The sequence below is a fragment of the Aquila chrysaetos genome, chromosome 7, assembly GCF_900496995.4.
Source record: "Aquila chrysaetos chrysaetos chromosome 7, bAquChr1.4, whole genome shotgun sequence".
NCBI classification, from domain to species: domain Eukaryota; kingdom Metazoa; phylum Chordata; class Aves; order Accipitriformes; family Accipitridae; genus Aquila; species Aquila chrysaetos.
In genome coordinates, this window is record NC_044010.1 from 22,977,807 (window position 1) to 22,996,160 (window position 18,354).

At 38.3% G+C, this 18,354-nt stretch overlaps 1 protein-coding gene across 11 annotated transcripts in view; it reads right to left on the bottom strand.

Moving 5' to 3' along the window:
- Nucleotides 1-4,162: 4,162 nt before the first annotated feature.
- Nucleotides 4,163-18,354, bottom strand: part of NRIP1 (nuclear receptor interacting protein 1) — a 102,098-nt gene continuing 87,906 nt past the window's right edge. For all 11 annotated transcript variants that reach the window (XM_030020393.2, XM_030020398.2, XM_030020392.2 and 8 more), the window contains one exon: nucleotides 4,163-13,140. In XM_030020393.2, the coding sequence (XP_029876253.1) occupies nucleotides 9,284-12,772 (3,489 nt within the window). In that variant the 5' untranslated portion in view covers nucleotides 12,773-13,140 and the 3' untranslated portion in view covers nucleotides 4,163-9,283. The remainder of the gene's footprint in view (nucleotides 13,141-18,354) is intronic.

Here is an 18,354-nt window from a genome sequence, read left to right on the forward strand (position 1 = left end):
GTGAGGGTGGTGAGACACTGGAACAGGTTGCCCAGGGAGGAGGCTGTGGATGCGCCATCCCTGGAAGTGTTCAAGGCCAGGTTGGATGGGGCTTTGAGCAGCCTGGTGTAGTGGAAGGTGTCCCTGCCCATGGCAGGGGGGTTGGAACTACATGATCTTTAAGGTCGCTTCCAACCCAAACCATTCTATGATTCTATGATCACTTCTCAGTATGCAGGCACTATGCAATGCCTTGGGTGAATACTTTCAGTAGGAGAGCCCAAGACACAGCATTCGATACAGTCAACTACCTTAGGCAAACAGTTATTTCAAAACATTTTTTTGTCTAAAAATATAAACTTTTTTTTTTTTTTTTTTTTTTGCCTCCTCTGCCTTTCATGGGTGATGACTGGGCTCCCATATAGTTTAAAGATCAGATGAAAGGACTCAAAAGTAATAAGGAAGAGGAAGGGGAAAAATAACATAAGTTAGCAGTTGCTCACACCAGAGATGGACACATCACTACATGCAAGGATTAGCTAAACTAACTCCTTTCAGATTTTCAAGCATATTTACAGGCCAACCAACCAGCTATTGGTACTTCTGCATAACAAAATGTAAGGCTTCTTTTGATTTTGGACTAGGAGGTAAGTAAACTTGCATCAGTAACACTCCGAGATTTAAGCAGTAATACTGAACTATAGTTAGTTAGTACATTATCTGTGACATTAATAGATGCATGAGGTTTTTTTTTTCCTGGATGTATCTAATTCTTGCTGCAGATGCTAATGAAGACTTTCTCCCTGTGACCATGTTGAATAGAGAAAAATGAGGTGGGATTAGAAAGTAAAAGGCACTTGAGAATAATATCTTTGTAGCTTGCTACCTTAAGATTCTCCTTCCCTCTCTTTCTTCCACCTCTCCTTATATTAACTGCAGCCCAAGAGGTAACACCCTCAAGTCGCTGGTTTGCCACAGCAAACACAAAGGACAGGCATGCAGATACATACAAGCATGGGGGTAGCGCGTAACAACTGAAGGAACACAGGAGGCTTCCTGCATGACCAAAGGCAAATCACATGCTGAGCCATTTGTAAGGCACATGAGAGTCACTTAGGTTTCTTTAAAAAAACCCAAGGGTTTCTTCCAAAGCCAAATGTGAATAACACATTCAGGAAAAAAAAATGCACAGTTCTAACAGCTAACAGAGGTGTTAGAGGAACTTCCATCCATCTTCCACAGAACCTTTTCCCAAGTCATGGCATACAAGAGACTGAGTGTCAGGGCATCCAACTCCAAAACATGCTTGGATTTCATCTCTTTCTCTCTTGGTACCAGTGATGAGATTTGGGTGTGGGTTCTAGTCAGGCAGAACTTGGAAAATGATGACATTTTGCTGGAGTTACAAAGGTGTAGACAGGCAAATTTAATAGACAACAGCAACAGATTGGATGTATCTACGTCTCAGCAGCTACCCACAACTCATTTGCAGAAGTCACCTTTGAGGTCTGTACTGAATTTGAGCACGTAAAAAGGTGTGACTTTAAAAGTCAACACCAGCTTCAGTAAAGACTGGGGCCAGAGAGCCCACACTAACTTACAGAACAGCCCAGCTTGCCTCCCATTTAGTGAGAAAGTATCCCCACCTCACCAAACCAGACTGGACAAAGAGAATCAAGATCATCTAATACTGTGCAGGGGGACAGTTATTTCTCCATCTCTCCACAACACACCAAGATGCACTGAAGGCACATGCTGAGTTTAATTGCGGAGGCAGGCATCAAGCTTATCTAACTGGCACAGTCACAAGTCAATAATGTTCCTTCTGCATTCAGTTAAATTCTGAGTAGTTTAATCAGAAAAGTAATCTGGAAATAGTGACAAATCTCTTTATTCATTAAGAGCAAGCAGTCCTTAAAAAGCCAAATCGAAGTGGGCTGCTGTGAGCTTGGATCAGCATATGCTCTTTCATTAGCAACATTGATATTTACCAGCAGAGAGGATTTTCATGCCCTGAGTTTGTGCCATGCTCCCTTTGAGTCACTCTGACAATCAAAAGGAAATAAAAATATTATCAACAATTATTACCTGCATGTCCTAGCCACTGCTTGAGGCTCATATCAAGTCCCTACAGACATTCCCATGGGTGCATTACAGTACTCTAATGTGCCAAGCTGTGTCACAGAGAAAAAGATTGTCATTGTATTCTTCAGTTTCAAAATCACATTTTTCTTGACAAAGTTTACAGTCAATAAAGAATAATTTGCTTTATTTTTTTATGTGTAGACATGTTTGTATTACTGCAACAAGTTTTTCTACTCTGATAAAGGCTTCCACAATGCACAGGCCTGCAAATGATCTATCAGAGTCCACATCTGTCCTTGATGCCCACAATGCTAGAGTTAATTTCATTGAGGACCATAAGGTTGGACTGCCAAGTCCCATGAACACAATTGCTGTATTTTTTCCCCACATTCTGAAATCGCTGAAGCAGAAACTTTCATTTCTTTATCCAGGGGCTGTTCTGTGAAAAATCATCAACATCACATGCATCTTTCATTTTGTGAGGAACAAATTGAAGATCAAGAAGATTCCACATGACCATAGGTCTGTTTGTAAAGAATTCACTGGCGGTTTGAGGCATTTTTGAGCAGTTTATTATGAATCACTACGCAAATATTGTCAATGTTCATTCGGAGTGAAATACTTCTCAGAATATTTACACCCGTTCAACATCCTTGTCACTCCACAGGCTTTTTAGCATACCATACACTCAAGTCCACAGGCCTGTTTGCTCTGGTAGACACAAAGCAAGTTTTACTTGGTGTTACAGCAAAATAAATAGAATAAATATAGTGAAGTTACAAGAGCCTGAACTCCCCAAGTAATAAAAAGAAAAATCAGTGATATTCATGTGCTCCAAGGAACTGTCCTAGCGCACCACCACTTGAGAAATAAAGGCATACCATTGGGTTTTGCTTGGTAGGTAGAATCAAACCAAAGGAACCAAGTCAGTGAGGAAGCATGTATTCCAGTAATTACTTCCAAGCCATACAGCCATTAGAAGACTAGATTGGCTCCTTAACTATACTGCTTTTTCATGTGGCTGTATTTTGGCTTAGCCATTCATCCCTCAAATCAGGGAAAGCCTACTTACAGACAGAAGAGTCTACGCAGAAGCTGGTCAAGGGTCTTTTCCCTCTGAAGCACAGCTGAGTATCACTGGTAGCATTATATACATACTTTAAGATGACATATCCGAAGACAGTATCCCAATCCTACTCCATTTAGGATACCAAACAATTAAAATGCTCAGCTATATACTTCATGAAGCCCTGCCTGAGATCTATGGAGTTGGAATTACTGTTTTTAAATTAACTTTATGGATTATCATTTATGCTTTCCAGAAAGCTTCCAAAGAACCTCATGCATGCGTATTTATGGCTAAGAGATCAGAAAACATAGGATGATTCATGGAAATAGCTGCTACTGTTACGCAAAATAGTCATGACCCAAGTGTTTTCTTGCAACTGTACAGCTCCAGACACAGTGTACCTATACATCTTGGAACAAAAATTCTCCGGAGAAACAGCACTAGCACTAATGTTGCAATCCACCATTTGCACTAATGTCATAAGCTAACTTAAAAACTGCAAAATATGATGTGAGTGCAGTGTTAAGTCTTTGTATAGTCTTCACAGATAATTGCGTGCACTTTTCTACACATTTGCTTAAGAACTTATATTGAATACAACTAAGAAGTCCTCTTCGTAATATGGACTAAAGTAGATTTTACTGGGAAAACACACCTTTCCTGCCCTGCACAGGGGACCTGAAAAATGTTTCAACATTTGTTTAAAATGATTTTCACATGAAAATTCCCATTTAGAGGTTTCTAGTTTATGGTCACTGATTTCAAGTTAATAAGCAGAAGGGTATTTGAATAAAACATAATACAGTGCTTTGTGAAGTAAAGCTGCTAATCTGATTTAGATTGTTTTATTTCCAGCTCCATGACTCTCTGTTTCCAGTCAGTAGCCTTGTTGAAAGCTGTGTGTCCCTAAGTTCCTTGAGATATTTTTGTTGTCAGAAATTTGTATTAATTGTGCTGATGCAAAGAGCCCGCTAACACTCCAATAATAGAAAGTACACATGAAATAAAGCAGATTTAAAAACCATCAAAGACAATGCATTTTTCTCATTTATTCAAATCTTCTGCAGGAAGTAAACACGGAAAGATTTAAAAAAACTTCACACTGCAGTATGTACAGTTTTGTGACATCACATGAGGAAATTAATTTCTAATAAAAAAATGAGACCAGTTAGATAAATTACTGAAGACACATCACAATAAAATTGGGTGTGGTAAAATCCTGAATTCTTATGTATGGCAATGAAAATCAATATTCCTTTGTTTTACAGGGATGGAATAGTCCTGGTACAATATTTCAATTATGTAAAATGGAGTCCTGAACTTACATGACTGATTATAGTTGTACAAGTACTTCATGTTTTAAAAGTAGTTTTGCATTTTTTTTTTCCCCAGACCCTTTTGATTTGAAGCACATTCTTTCACAAAGCTAAAATACCACAGCAGAAGTCATGTCCAGAAGTGGAATACTGTTGTGTTTTGAACTGACCTGACTTGTTAAGACTTTTTTTTTTTTTTTTTTTTTTTTGCCAACGCACAGATGCACAGGGTCCCCCATGCACTTTTCATGCAGCAGGTAATCACAACTTTAAATAAAAGTATTTTTCTATACATTCTTCCAGACTTGCAACTGTATACATACATGCAAAAGTTTTTAAACCTATGTGATCATATTTACACTTATACATGGAATATACATAACAAAAAAGATTAAAAGGTTTTTTTCCTTTGCATTAGAAGAATACAAAATATGTATTTTTCATTAAGGAAACCACTATTTACATCACCTTTTAAAAACCAATTTCAACATATTATACGTGTAACAAGTCAATATATTTACATTATATATAAATATATATAATATATACTTACCAGTTTACTCCTCTGTAAGATGTGGCAGAGAACAAACTGGTAATATCATGTCACTGACGTCAATGAGAGCTGTAATACTTTCACCAACATTTAACAGGGAAAATTTAAACCATTCATTTCTTTCTTTTAAAAACATTTGTAAATTAAAAATTTAAAAACATTACTAAGAGTAAATGGCTAAAAAAAGTGAAAGTTATGGCTGAATTCCCTTTTGATCTTGTAACGTTTACAAACTTCTCAAACTGAGCCACCCAGTTATGTGGCATCAGCAGAGAAGCCCTCCAGCAAAACACCTTTGATTCTGTGGTCATGCATTACCCCCCCATCATTTCCTCAAACTTTGGCAGAGAAGACACTAGAAATCTGGTTATCTCAGTCCCGTACACATTCCTCTGGAAGGAAAAGGCATATCTGTGTGGCAATTACAAGTCAATCCCCAAATCTAGCTAGCTTGAGTGCTGCACCACCACAGCAGGTGCAGCGGCATGAGCCTGTAGATGCTGCCTCGAGCAAGGCATTGGGCACTTAGCAACCCAACTGCTCCCAGTTACGTGAGGTTCAAGTTAATTCGGGTGCAAGTCCCAAGGGGTTGCAATTACAACTAAGTGTGGTACAGACACATCCCTAACTCACTTCTTCACTGCTCCATGAGGCAGAGGCAGCTTTCCCTCAGCAGTCTCGCCCAGCTGCAACTGGGTTGTGTTCTCCCCTCCCTCCCTACTCCTTTGACAGTGAGATCACAGAACAGCACCCATCAATCCTGCACCTCTTTGCCAGTATCTGACAAAGCCCTGTTTTTCTTCAAGCCTACAGTCCAAAGGCCTAGCTGAAACTTCAGCCTCCTGAGTTTGCAGAGCTCTCTTGGAAGCTTCCACTGCCACAGACTGAGGACAGCCAAAATGCATATCCTAGTAGTGAACGTCTACTGAACCAAGGAGACAGGAGTTGCTGGAGAATACCAAGCGATACTCAACAGATGACCTTGGTTTGTCATTCATCTACAGGGACTGGGGGAAAATCAAGGATCTTTGAGTTGCTTGGGAAAACACGGCCAGCCCAACTGGTCCTTCTGCTGGTGCAGCAAACCCAGCTCCTGCACCCCCCTTTTCTGATGGAAAAGTCCTCAAGGAAGACAATGGTGTCTCCTTTTTACTCACCCATGCTACAAGATAAAAAATTATTAAAGAGCCTTTGGTCCTCAGGTTTAAAGGCTGTAAATGTGGATGGGGTAGATTTTAAAGACCTCTCTTCCCTAGGGAGGGCTAACATCAGTGATAGTGGAGAATTTCATGTAGGAGACTGCTGCCCTCTTAGCAACTGACTGAAGAGCATTCAGTTGGCATGCCCTACCCTCTCTCAAGGGCCTCATTGTTTTGATACATGCTGCTTGAGACTGCAATGTCTACAAGAGGTAAGATTCCTCCATGAACAGCATGTCCTAAACTTAAATTCTTGTGTATTATAGTTTACTGACGTCTGTGAGAATGGTAATACCCTTTCATTAACATCACCTAAAAAGAAAGCTAAATCATTAACTGGTCAAACTGTTAACATTTTAACTTAAATGTTTTATAAAACTTTAAAAACTAAATGTTCAAAAGTATATATTATAACAATAGACTACCATAGAATAAATAGACAGGTAAGCACACTCCTAGACTCCAATATTACTTGGTGTTAGGGTTCGATTCTCCTCCCTACTTTTCATCTCAACTTTGTTTTGATGAAGTTTTTCCAACCAGATTATTTCACAGTCATTCAAGCTGCATTTTTCTGTGGAGCCCTTCAAGTAAATTATAGCCCTGTATTTACTCCAGGGACCATCTATTATTCTATATTGTATATATTTCCTAGCTATATACATGTTGTTTCAAGAAAAATAATCAATTAAGACTTTAAGAGACATTTAATGGATGGAACAAATAACCACCTTTTTAATACTTCTGCTGGGTTGACTCATATAAAAGGAATTCAGTTCCACTGTCAATCCAAAATATACTTTATCTCGTTAATGGTTATTCTATGAGACATCTGAATTGTCACTGGGCCACTTACAAATGTAATATTAAAGACAAACAAAATTTTATTTTTATATTATACTTCAGACAATGACATTTAAAGTGATATTAGATTTGCGTGAAGGTTTTAAAATATAAATCTTCTTTGTACAGCCCATTAATATATTACGCTTCACCCAAATAACATAAAAATATATCTTTAAATCGCTCTGTTATTTCTAATATAAACCAGGGGAATGTTTTATACCAGATACTGCCAAATATTTGTGTTCCCTAAAAGAAAGTATCCCCCAGGGGGTGGGGCAAAACAGAATAGTGGTGCATTTTCCACCTGGCAGCCAGGAAAAGTCCCTTTCAGTAGGGACTGCACTGGAAAGAAGGGAAACTGATCCCAGGCAGGGGACAGAGGATGAGAGGGGGGACAACAGTTTGCTCTGTCTCAGCAAGCCAGCAGTCTGGGAAAAGGATCTCCAAAACCAAACCAGAAAGGAAATGAGCAAAATGCCCCATCACTCATCTCTGCTGTGCAAACATTAGAGGGACAGAAACAGCAGTTTTGTCATGTATCGGCTCTCAATGGTGAAAACGGTCAAAATTAACGCAGAGCGTAGCTTTCATTATCTGTGCAAGCCAACTATTTAGCTGTTTGCTGATAGCATAGGGATTATCAGTGAAATTAGAAGCTACATAGAACATTTTTTTCAGTGGCGTAAGACGTTCAGCAAAACTTAGGGTTGCCAATAACGCATATAATTTAGAGAAACTGGATTTTGTCCTCCTCCTCCCCCATGAGAAATAAGGGCTCTGAACAGAGTTAACACAGATAGTGTTAACAGGAAAGCAGAACCACATGGCTCTTCCCCAGCCAGCAATTCTTTTAAGGTGTCTCAGCTTTGACCGCAATTTTCAGTTACTCCCATCTCAGGCTGATATTGCCAGATGTTACAAATCACAGCACAGGCAGGGATTGAGGAAAAGGGCAGAGGAGGATTTCTCAGACATGTCCCGCTATCCATTACAGAACATGACAAAACCACAATTTTATCTTCAGTGCAACCCGAAAAGTTATTCTGAAACCAGGTTTTCTGCAGTGAAAGGGTAGTGCATTAAACCATGCATCAACTGTTCAGAGAGTAATAAATATTGGCAGAATATGGATTCTTTTCCCTGGTTGTAGGAAGAGGCCAGAACATTTTTCATTAAAATCCTATTCCATCTCTGAGTGGAAGTCTGATGTGCTGCTTTAGCGCAGTTGGTATTCTTCTGCAGGGGAGGCAGGATGGTGCTAAACAGACAATTCTGCTCATCCGCTTCACAAACTTTCCACCATTTTCCTCACCAAATATATGTAACTAAGCTTTCTTAATCGCACTACTCCAAGAGGCATTTTGGCTTTCCCCTTTTCAGCAAGGAAGCAACAGGAATGCACTGACAAATGGGCTCATGCAGTACTTGCATGGCCTATGAAAATCTGCCTTTTGTATAAAAACCTAGAAAAAACCCTTAATTGTAACTAGTAACTCATAACTGTGGCTAAGGATTCTGAGGAAGGCATTTGTCAAGAGCAGGGCAAGGAAGAAAAATAGATTTTACACCACTATTCTGGCAGGACCACAAGCAAGATTTAAAAATAACAATAAAAATTTTGGAAGCACTAAAAAATACATTTCAGTGCATTTCAATTATTAACACTGACATAGGTTTTCCAATATGACAAACTAATACCTTGGATGGACTGCTCCATTTCTTAAAAGTTATTCTTAAAATTTCACAAAACATATTAAACATTCAAAAAAAAAAAAAAAAAAAAGGTACACTGTCTCTATGCTCAGGCTTCCAAAAAATAAGGATTATTTTACAGGGAGGGAGGAAACGCAGCATTACCACCACCTAGGCTGTACGCTTACACTTTATGTTATACCAAAAACTTGCAGATCCAAATAAGACTCTGATCAAAGAGTACTCATAACTTAATCTGATACATACAGAAATGTCTTGTACAAATTACAACCTTTCTAGTTTCCTTGTGACAATCTATTGTAAAGCAAATTTTATCTACATGTATTTTAAATAACATCACCAGAAAAATAAAAAGTTTATCAAATGAAAACATGTTTCAATTAGACCATGCTTTTCTAAAATCATGCTCAATTTATACAGTAGTCAAGTTCGTATACATTTTTATTTTTTCTTTTTCTTTTTTTTTTTTTTTTAAACAAAGATTCAAAACCACTGATTGTAAACTCATTGAGGAGGCTGTAATTTATTCTGGCTCTTTTTTGATTGTTAGCACTTTTTCCAGAAGTCCATGCACTTCTCCATTCACACCATGTTGATGAGAGGTCTTACTCCCCATATGGCTGTTGTAAGGGCTTCTTAAGTTACTAAAAGGAGTTTTAAGCTCTGCATCGGATGTCAACTCCTCTTTGATTGTAAGATGAGTTGAACTATCAGTAAATGAAGGTTCATTCCAAATTTCTTTGTCATGTGCTTCTTGGCTACTAACAGAGTTGCCACCTTTCTGTAACATGTAGTACAATATGGGATTGGTTTTGGTCAGTCTTGGAGAGTCTTTTTCATAATCATTCTTGTCCATACCTGTGATTACCCATCTGATGGGCCCTTTTTCACTGGGCATGGGACACATGCTAAACTGGTCGGACTCAAGTCTAGATACTGTACTCCCCAAATGTTCAGGGAAGGGGGAACTGGCAGGACTTTTTACCGCTACAGGATACTGAAATGTTCTATGATCTACACAACTGTTCTGTTGCACAGGGCTTCCCATTAACGCATTTACTGAAGAAATGCTGAATTCAGGTTTATTAATTGTTGCACTGGTTTTGTTTCCTTTTTTCTTGCCCTCCGTTAGTATGTTATTCCTATGTTGTGACAGATCTCTCTCACAGTTTTCTGAGAGAAGCAGCTGTTTCAACACATTAAAGCCTTTACTATCTCTAGACCAACTCCTATTTTCACTTTCATTATTTGAACCATGACTTACAGCATATTTAAATTCAGCATCACTTCTGCTGAATTTCAGTTCTTGCTGGTTAAGCAAAGGCCCGTACAGTGCCTCAGTAGAAGCAGCATGATTGTTTGCAGCATCAGACACATTACTTTTCATCTTTTTTAATGGACTTTCCAAAGGCTCAGAGTGAAGCTTCCTCTTCTTCGGTACTGTGCAAAGACTCTTTGATTCAAGGTGTGTCAGCTCATTGTTTCGGTGACTTCTGTCCAGCTCATCTGCAGGGTAACTGTCTTGATTCTGTCTCAGCAACCTACTTAGCAGGCCATTTTTGGAAAAAGAGAAATCTTGAGGTGAAAGAGGCTCAGATTTCAACTCCTCGGATGCTGGAGAAGCAGCTCTGTTTCTCTGCAGTGAATGAACAAATCCTTGAAATTTGTTACCCTTGCACTCTCTTACTTGTTGTGCATTTGAATTATAAGGAACATTTGATTCTTCAGATGGTTCAGTTTTTATTTTCACTGTCAATATTTGCTCATTCAAAGTCTTATCTGTCTGTTCTTGAGAACTTTCATCTCTTAAAAGCATCCTCTCTTTCTTTTCACTTTTACCTTTACTGGGAGTTCCCAGAAGCAGCTGAAGGACAGTGCGCCTTTCAAGAAGATTTTCTATTTCCGAACCTGGAAGTCCTTGTTCAGCGGGTGCAGGCTGACAGCTGAATATTTTGTTGTTTTCTTCATGCGTACTCAATTTATTCGTAAGCAGAGGGCTGTTCAATCTATCAATCAAGCCAACAGGTTTATCTGTGTTCCCTGCTAGCAGCTGTTTGCTAGCTCTTTGTTCTTCACTTGACATGGAAGTCTGCATGCCGCACTGAGCGAGGTTCTGCAGCAGCTTGCTGGCACTGAATGCTGAGGAGTTCTGCGGACTATCGTTCCTGCTCAGCTTGGCTCCTTGAATTTCTTTGCTTTTAGAAAGGTCTATCAAATGTTTAGATGCAGGATTCACCAGTCTGTCTGTCTGGATGCTGCAAGCATATGGTGGCGAGCTACGCTTGATGGCTAACGATTGGTGCGAGAGATTTATAGGAGAGTCTGCTTTTGTAGAAGCCAGCAAAGGTGGAGTGCTTAACGGAGTCATTCGATTTGCACTGGGACTGCCAGTAACAGGAGTCCTTTTACCAGTCTGTACAGTGAATTTTGCCACATCAGCTGCACTGTGTGGTCCCTGAGGGTCATTACTCTTGTCTACCTTTTCTTCACTCTTATGCCCAAGTAACAGCTGAAGTAGTGTTACTTTCTGATGGGGATTCAGCTTAGAAGCTTTTGGAGTGTCTTTGTCTTCCTTGTTCTCCTGACAGGAAACTTTTGGATCCCAGTTATGAAGCAAGGACTGAGTCAGGTTATCCAGTGATGCAGGTGGACCTGCATCTGGTTTATCTGTCCTCTGTTTAAAGGATAGGTCTATAGGAAGACAGTTAGAATGGGAGCTTTCATCATCACTGCTGTCATCTTCTGTAAAACTAGGATTGTTGTCTGAATACTCATCAATAGTTGTTGGTGTGCTGCTGTCTTCAAAAATGCTGGCTCTCTCACTCTGTTCATGCCCTTTTACATGTTTGGTGGTATTCTGGCTTTTCAGTAGATGCAAGAGCAAACTGTTGCTGGGAGAGGTTTTCAGGTTACTCCTTTCCAAAGTACTTTTATATCCCACAGTTTTGGGAGGTGAATGCATGACTCCCACTGAACTCTGAAATGGTGCCATATTGCTTTTGCTAGGTACTGTTTTGGTTGATGATCCTGTTTGACCATTGAGATGGCTTGTCGTTCCTTTTGCTAAACCGAATTGGCCAATATCTTTCTGAGCACTTTCTTGTAATCTGGCCATAGCTGCAAGTCTCTCACTTGCTATTTGATTTGCATTTTGTGCTTTTAAAGCATGTTCCCTGGAGTACTGCTGCAAGTGAGCTTCACTTGAAAGGAGTAAAGCTAGTTGGCTGCATGCTACGCTGGGCTTCGGTGAAGCAGCAGGACTAGATCGTTTCTCCACCATGCTTGCAACAGCTTGTAATCTTGCAGCACAGGACAGTGGCTCATTTATCACTTTAGGTCCGCTCTGCACCGCATGAGGTGATTCTATAAACCTCTCTTTGGGCAGGTTCTTTGTTATATCAGGCAGGCTGTTGTCCAGCTTCTGATCTTTTGCTTTGCTCTTCTTTAGTAGAGTCTTCAGGTGACTGGATGCAACACCATAGCACCTTAAATCCTTCTCCACTTGTAAAGAATCATGGCTAAGGGAATACCCTTGCTCCTTAAGGCTCTGCCTAATCTGCTGTGACAGAGCAACACTCTGCAGCCTAGAGCTGAATGACTGAAGCAAAGAGGCAAGTAATGTGCTATCCTGTTTGCCTTTAGGCACATTTTCAACCATGCCAGCTAACAAAGCTTCCTTTTTTCCATCTAAATCCACAATGGAATCAGACAACCGCCTTCTCTTTGCTGCATTCCAGTCTTCAGAAGACTGCAACAGTCTTGCTTTTTTGAGGTGCAGCATGCCAGATCCCTGATATGTATTTGTGTTAAGAACTGGACCATTACTTTGACAGCTGGGAAAGATACTTCCAGAAATCTTAAAGTTTTGATCCTCTCCACTATGCCCAGTAGACTTTTTGTCAACTGCAGTACCTGAGCCTCCTGCTGCTTGATGCATTAGTAATCCCTCTAGGTAAGTTAGAACAACAGAATCCTGGTGCATCTCAGAGCCAAGCTCTTCTCCATGAGTCATGTTCAATAAAAGTTTCCAAAAGGGCTCTGGTTCTATTCACTTCAAAGACTAGTTTTGCTGTAGCTGAATTGAGATGCAGACTTAAGAAATAACAGGTAGATGTCTGTAGTGTTTTCTCACAGACTTTCAGAAACAATACAAAATGTCATATTCCAAGCAGGCTTCTTCCAGTGTATACTGTTTGATGAGCCAGGTTTCCAATCATATCAATCTGTTGATATCAAGAATATTTATGAAAGAAGTCTAGGAGGAGCACTCAAAACACGGTTCTACAGTAATAAAGTTCCATTAAGTATTTGCCGCCTTCTTTCTCCAGGAAGCCAGCTTGTTTTTCATCTTTTTCCATGTCCACCATGCACATAAAATTCCTAAGTGAAAAAAACAAACCAAAACAAAAAAAACAAACCAAAACAAACCAAAAAAAAAAAAAAAAAAAAAAAAAAAAAACCAAAACCAAACAAACAAACAAAAAAAAACAAAACAGAAAGAAAAGATTTAGGATAAGATCTAATTGCATAAGACTTTTTTCTTTTTTATTTTTTTTTAAAAACACATTTTGTTAGACATATTCAGGATATATAAGCAACAACCACATTCCAGAAGAAATTAAAAATTAAATAATGGACAAAGTACATGGTAACTAATTTAAAGAACTTTGTGAAAACAATTCTGAGACAGAAAATTTTAAACAAAAATTAAAGGTTAACTATCACAAGTATAGCTACTACAAGTGTTCATCAAATTTCTCTACCCTACAGCTCAAAATAAGGAACAGCAAACATGGAAGAAAAATCTTAAATCACTCTAAATACAGTTTTAAAAAAATCACATTGGATTTTACTTCACAGTTGCATCAACCTTTCTTCTTATGTAAATACACAGGACATGCAGAATATCACTCTAAAAGACAATTAATAGGAAAAGGCATGCCTAAAGTTAATGTTTAGGTTCATGTTGAATCAATTTTCAAATAACAGAATAGGTAGCATCATATATACCAGTACATTTTTTGTTTGGCAGGTAGATGATAATGCTAAAAGTAGAAACCAAGTTGTCACTGCTGCCCAGGACTATCTAGTAACACAAAATCTAGTACGATAGCACAACAGTGAGGAAATCTGTTGTTCTTCCAACTCTGAACTACCGTAAGTCATTAGAAGAATCATGTGATAGCAGTGGAGAAAACGGTGCTTATGTTCCTGATATAACATAAATCCTGACATCAAAATCCTCCCTTCACTGGAGAATTTTTACCTTTACATTCTTTCCATGTATTTAACACACAATGGTAAAAGACCCCCAGGTCTTCCTTTAAGCCTTGTTATTTTCAAAGGGTGTAGAACATCTCTACTCAATACTTTCTTGGATGAGGTAGTACACTATAAAAAGCTGTTTTAAAAAGCGCAACAATGGCACTTATGCTAGATGCATCTCTTCAGTTTCAGTTATATTACTGGTCAGTGACAGCATGAACAGTTCAGATAGTCACCACAGTTCAATATTGAGATCATTACACCACACATGCCTACTCCTTCACTCACTCAGTTCTAAACTGGCATAAATATTCAACACGAGCAAAGCTAGGTGTCTTTCCACATATCTAACTCGGCAATTCACTTTCACAGACTAAAAGCCAATTGAAAACTTGTATTTACAAGTTTAAAAAGGATGTACACAGATGAAATCCATGCCTCCTTAAAGTGAATGAATATTTTATGATTGATTTCCCAGAGGTTATTTTTTAATTCAAAAGCTACAGGCAACTAGAAGTCAGAAAAATATCAGATCTGAAAGAAGTAAAGAATCAGACCAACAACTGAATATCCATAATGTTAACAGCCCATATATACCCCTGTGCAAATACTAAATACTTCCTTACTAGATCTTAAGTCATTTAGAGAAACTCTAAAAACACCTCTCTCAAAAAAAACCCTAAAAAACCAAACCAAACCACCAAAAAAACTGCAAAACCCAACAAACCAACCAACCAACCCAAAAAGAATTAAAATACCAGCAGTGCATTGCAGTGTAACTGTGTATAACCATGTATCTAAATATCAAATGAAAAGTTGGTATCTATTGCCGGGGTCTCAGTACTTCTCTCAGAAATACATGCCTACATTCAGCATTTACATAATTACCTGTAGAACACACAGTGTTCATTCAAATATATAACCACAACTTTAATGTGGATTCGTCTAACTAAAAATTACCAATCACCTTACTGTTCCTTCAAAAACCTGTGCACCTCTGGGTGGGCTTTTGCAGAGTTTCAACCCAAAATAGACTAAAATCAGAAATAACAAATCCTTGGAAAAAATCAAGGTTTCCAATGAATACATCAAGTATACAGCAACTGCAACATCAATACAGCTAGACTTATTTCCTCAAATATTTGGGAATGCACTTTATCTGGAAAATACAGTTTTCCAACTTCCAAAAATAAACTGTTTATCTGCAGCCACATTTTCATATTTCAAAAGAGAATTAAGCTGACAGCATGCTGTTCTTAAAAAGAGTGAGCAGCCCGTGATACCCTGTGTTTTGTGTTTAAGAGAATAAATGGAAAATTTTTCAACAATTCTTGCCATCTCATAAAAGCAAGCCTTGCAGGTCACCCTTTGGATAAAGTCCCAAACAAATGCACACTATTAAACCAATATTCAGTAAAATTTTACTCATTACAGCTCTGGGTAATTAAAAAAAAGACAATGCATTTATGCAAATCCCTCCAGTACTCAAAAACCCTGTTGCAGGAGATGACACTTGTAGCCAGTACAGTTTATATACAATAACTACTCTAAGAAGCATTTTGCCACCTTTTTTTTTTTTTTTTTTTTTAAATTACTCAGTACTAAGGAAATACCGATAATTTTACAAAAATCGAGTTGATGCAAAGGAAACTTCATTAAAAAGAATGAAATCCGAAAAGCACTTAACACAAGGAATGGGACATCAGCGATCCTTCTGAAGAGCCTGTTCTGATCTAGCGCTGCAACAGGTATTACAGCATTATAAAACCTTACATGACCTAATGTACAATACACAAATGTGATGAAGTCATCTGTCAAGAACTGAAATTACTTTTTAAAAAAAAGTCTCCAAACCTACACCTTATTTGTAATGGTAAACCAGGTAGTAAATTTTAGGGTTTGAAGGCAGTAACTAAGCATTTCCAGTGAGTTTTGAACTGAGTACACTTTTCTTTCACTGTCTGAAGTGTGGTCATGTGGAAACCAAACCAGCTTTGGGAATTAATGTTTAGCTGGACGCTAAGGCAACCATTCAGCAACCTTTTAAAAACATATAGACTGTACCAAAGAATTTCCCTGGACCCACTGAAATGTTAAGTTTTCTCACTATTAAATATTATTCCAGAAATTACCAGAACCGAGGAAAGAAAAAAAAAGAACGTAAAGAAGTAAGGCAGAATGAAGAGAAAGGAGAAGCCATGCAGCAATACATCTTTTATTTCCCAGTAAGGGCTGAAGTAAACTTATTGCAATTAGCCTCTAACATCAATCTCTAATATCTATGAATCTCTAGCCCTAAAAATTATATTTAACTATAGTGACAAAATAAATCGGTAAAGCTGATGTGCTTTCTTAACCACATAACTACTGTATATGCACTCCTTTTTGTTGCTTCAACTATCTTTGCCTAGACTTCTGTATCCTAACAAATAAATAAACCACTTGTTTTGCAGAGACTATTCTCAGAACCTCTAAGAGCACACACCGATCACAGCTCATTAAGCCATGTTTACCTAGACAGAACTAAAGCAGCAGCAGGATTCGCAGCACAAATGCTGTAACCTGGGGAGACACTCCCCAAGTGGAGCATACCATGGGAAATCAGTCCTACAGCCTTTTAAAATGTGCCTAGGGAGAAACTGTGGGCAGAACAGGGAAGATAAGAGAATATTAAAATGTACACTGAACTGTGTATGTCCAGAATATTAATTCTAATTTTGCAGTTGTTGGAGTTTTCCTTTGTTGCAAACTACAGATACACTTAGCCGTCACAAAGACTTTAAAAGAATGGTAATAATAAACTTTAAGAGCCTTTGCTTACCATGAAATATTACTGCTGCAAAAGCTAATGAAATTGGAGAACGCATCTTCTAATTGGTTAAACCACCACAACATCTGAGCCAATAGCTTTTTACTCCTGAATAGATATTTATTTATTTTTAAAGAATTCTTTGAATTAACCAACGCCTCAACTGTAAAACCTAATTGGAGACTCTAAACAAACAGCAGCCTCCTAGTTAACCCAACAGATATTAAACTGCTGCCATTTAAGAAATTAAGAACAGTTCACAATTTAAACTAGCAAAATGACATCCAAAAGACATTTTTCCAATATCCCAGACTAGTGTTTCTAGTTAAATCCCTTTGCTTAATGGAACAGAGAGCCCCAGTAAATTAACAACACTAGACTAGTATTATTTGAGTAGGAGGGCTACACAATCTAATGGAGGTAACTCATAAAACTTGATATTCTGTGTCTTCTTCTGTAGTCTTAATCCAAGATCTTATGAAAAAATCTTACAGAAACTATTAAGGTATTCATTTAGGAAACCAGCAATGGCTAGCAGATCGCCCACATGAACACTTACTAAAAAGAGAGATTATCCAAACTCATGCACATTGTTAGAATGATTAATAGAGGTTGAGATGTGTATTATGTATACACAGATAAAACATTTTTATTAACTGCATTCAGAGTTCTTTAATGACTATTAAATTCCTGTAGTAGTTTTGTGTTCCATTTTTAAGTTGAGATGAGTCAAAACATGAATTTGTAGAGCTGAAATCAAACTGGTCAGTGAAATTAAAATCTTTAGTTATTTAATAAATTCAGTGTTCTAATGGTTAGAAACTACTGGAAGAGCCTGAAAGAGTCACTCACGAGCTCACTGACTTCCTGTTCTCATATTCCCAAGTGTAAAGGCTACAGCCCACCACATCAACCAATGGCTCAGACAGCCATTTTAATTATTACAGATTTGAGGAATGCAGTACAGCGATTACAGTGGCAGCTTGGGATCCAGGGGTCCAGTTACTGGGCTGCAGATAGGCTATCTGACTTCCCATTTTACTTTTCTGTACCCTGTTTTCCCCAGACGGAGTAAGAATAGATGCAAACTTCAGAAAGATAATTGAGGATAAATATATTAAAGGCTGTGTGTTGCTCAACAGCTCCAGGAACAGCACTAAGTACCTAGAACATAGGATTTTAAGTGATTCCCCATCCTTATAGCTGCCTGGAGTGAAATGCTGCAGAGCACAATGAAATCAAGGTCTCCAGAAAAATTCCTAGATGCACTAGAAATTGCAGCAGCATCTTGCAGTGAACTAAACATGAGCAGGGAAAATGAGACTAGCTGTCCCAGAATTATTTTTTTATTAACCTCAATTTGTACTTCTTTTGATTTTAGCAGTCAGGCAGGATGTATTCTGAGTGGTGGTATATAAGCACTTCAGTTGACTCTTTTTGCTAAGGTTATAAGCAGTGAAACAGGCCTGATTCAACAACCCACTGTACCAAATCCACAGAGCTGCACAAATGTGCAGGTA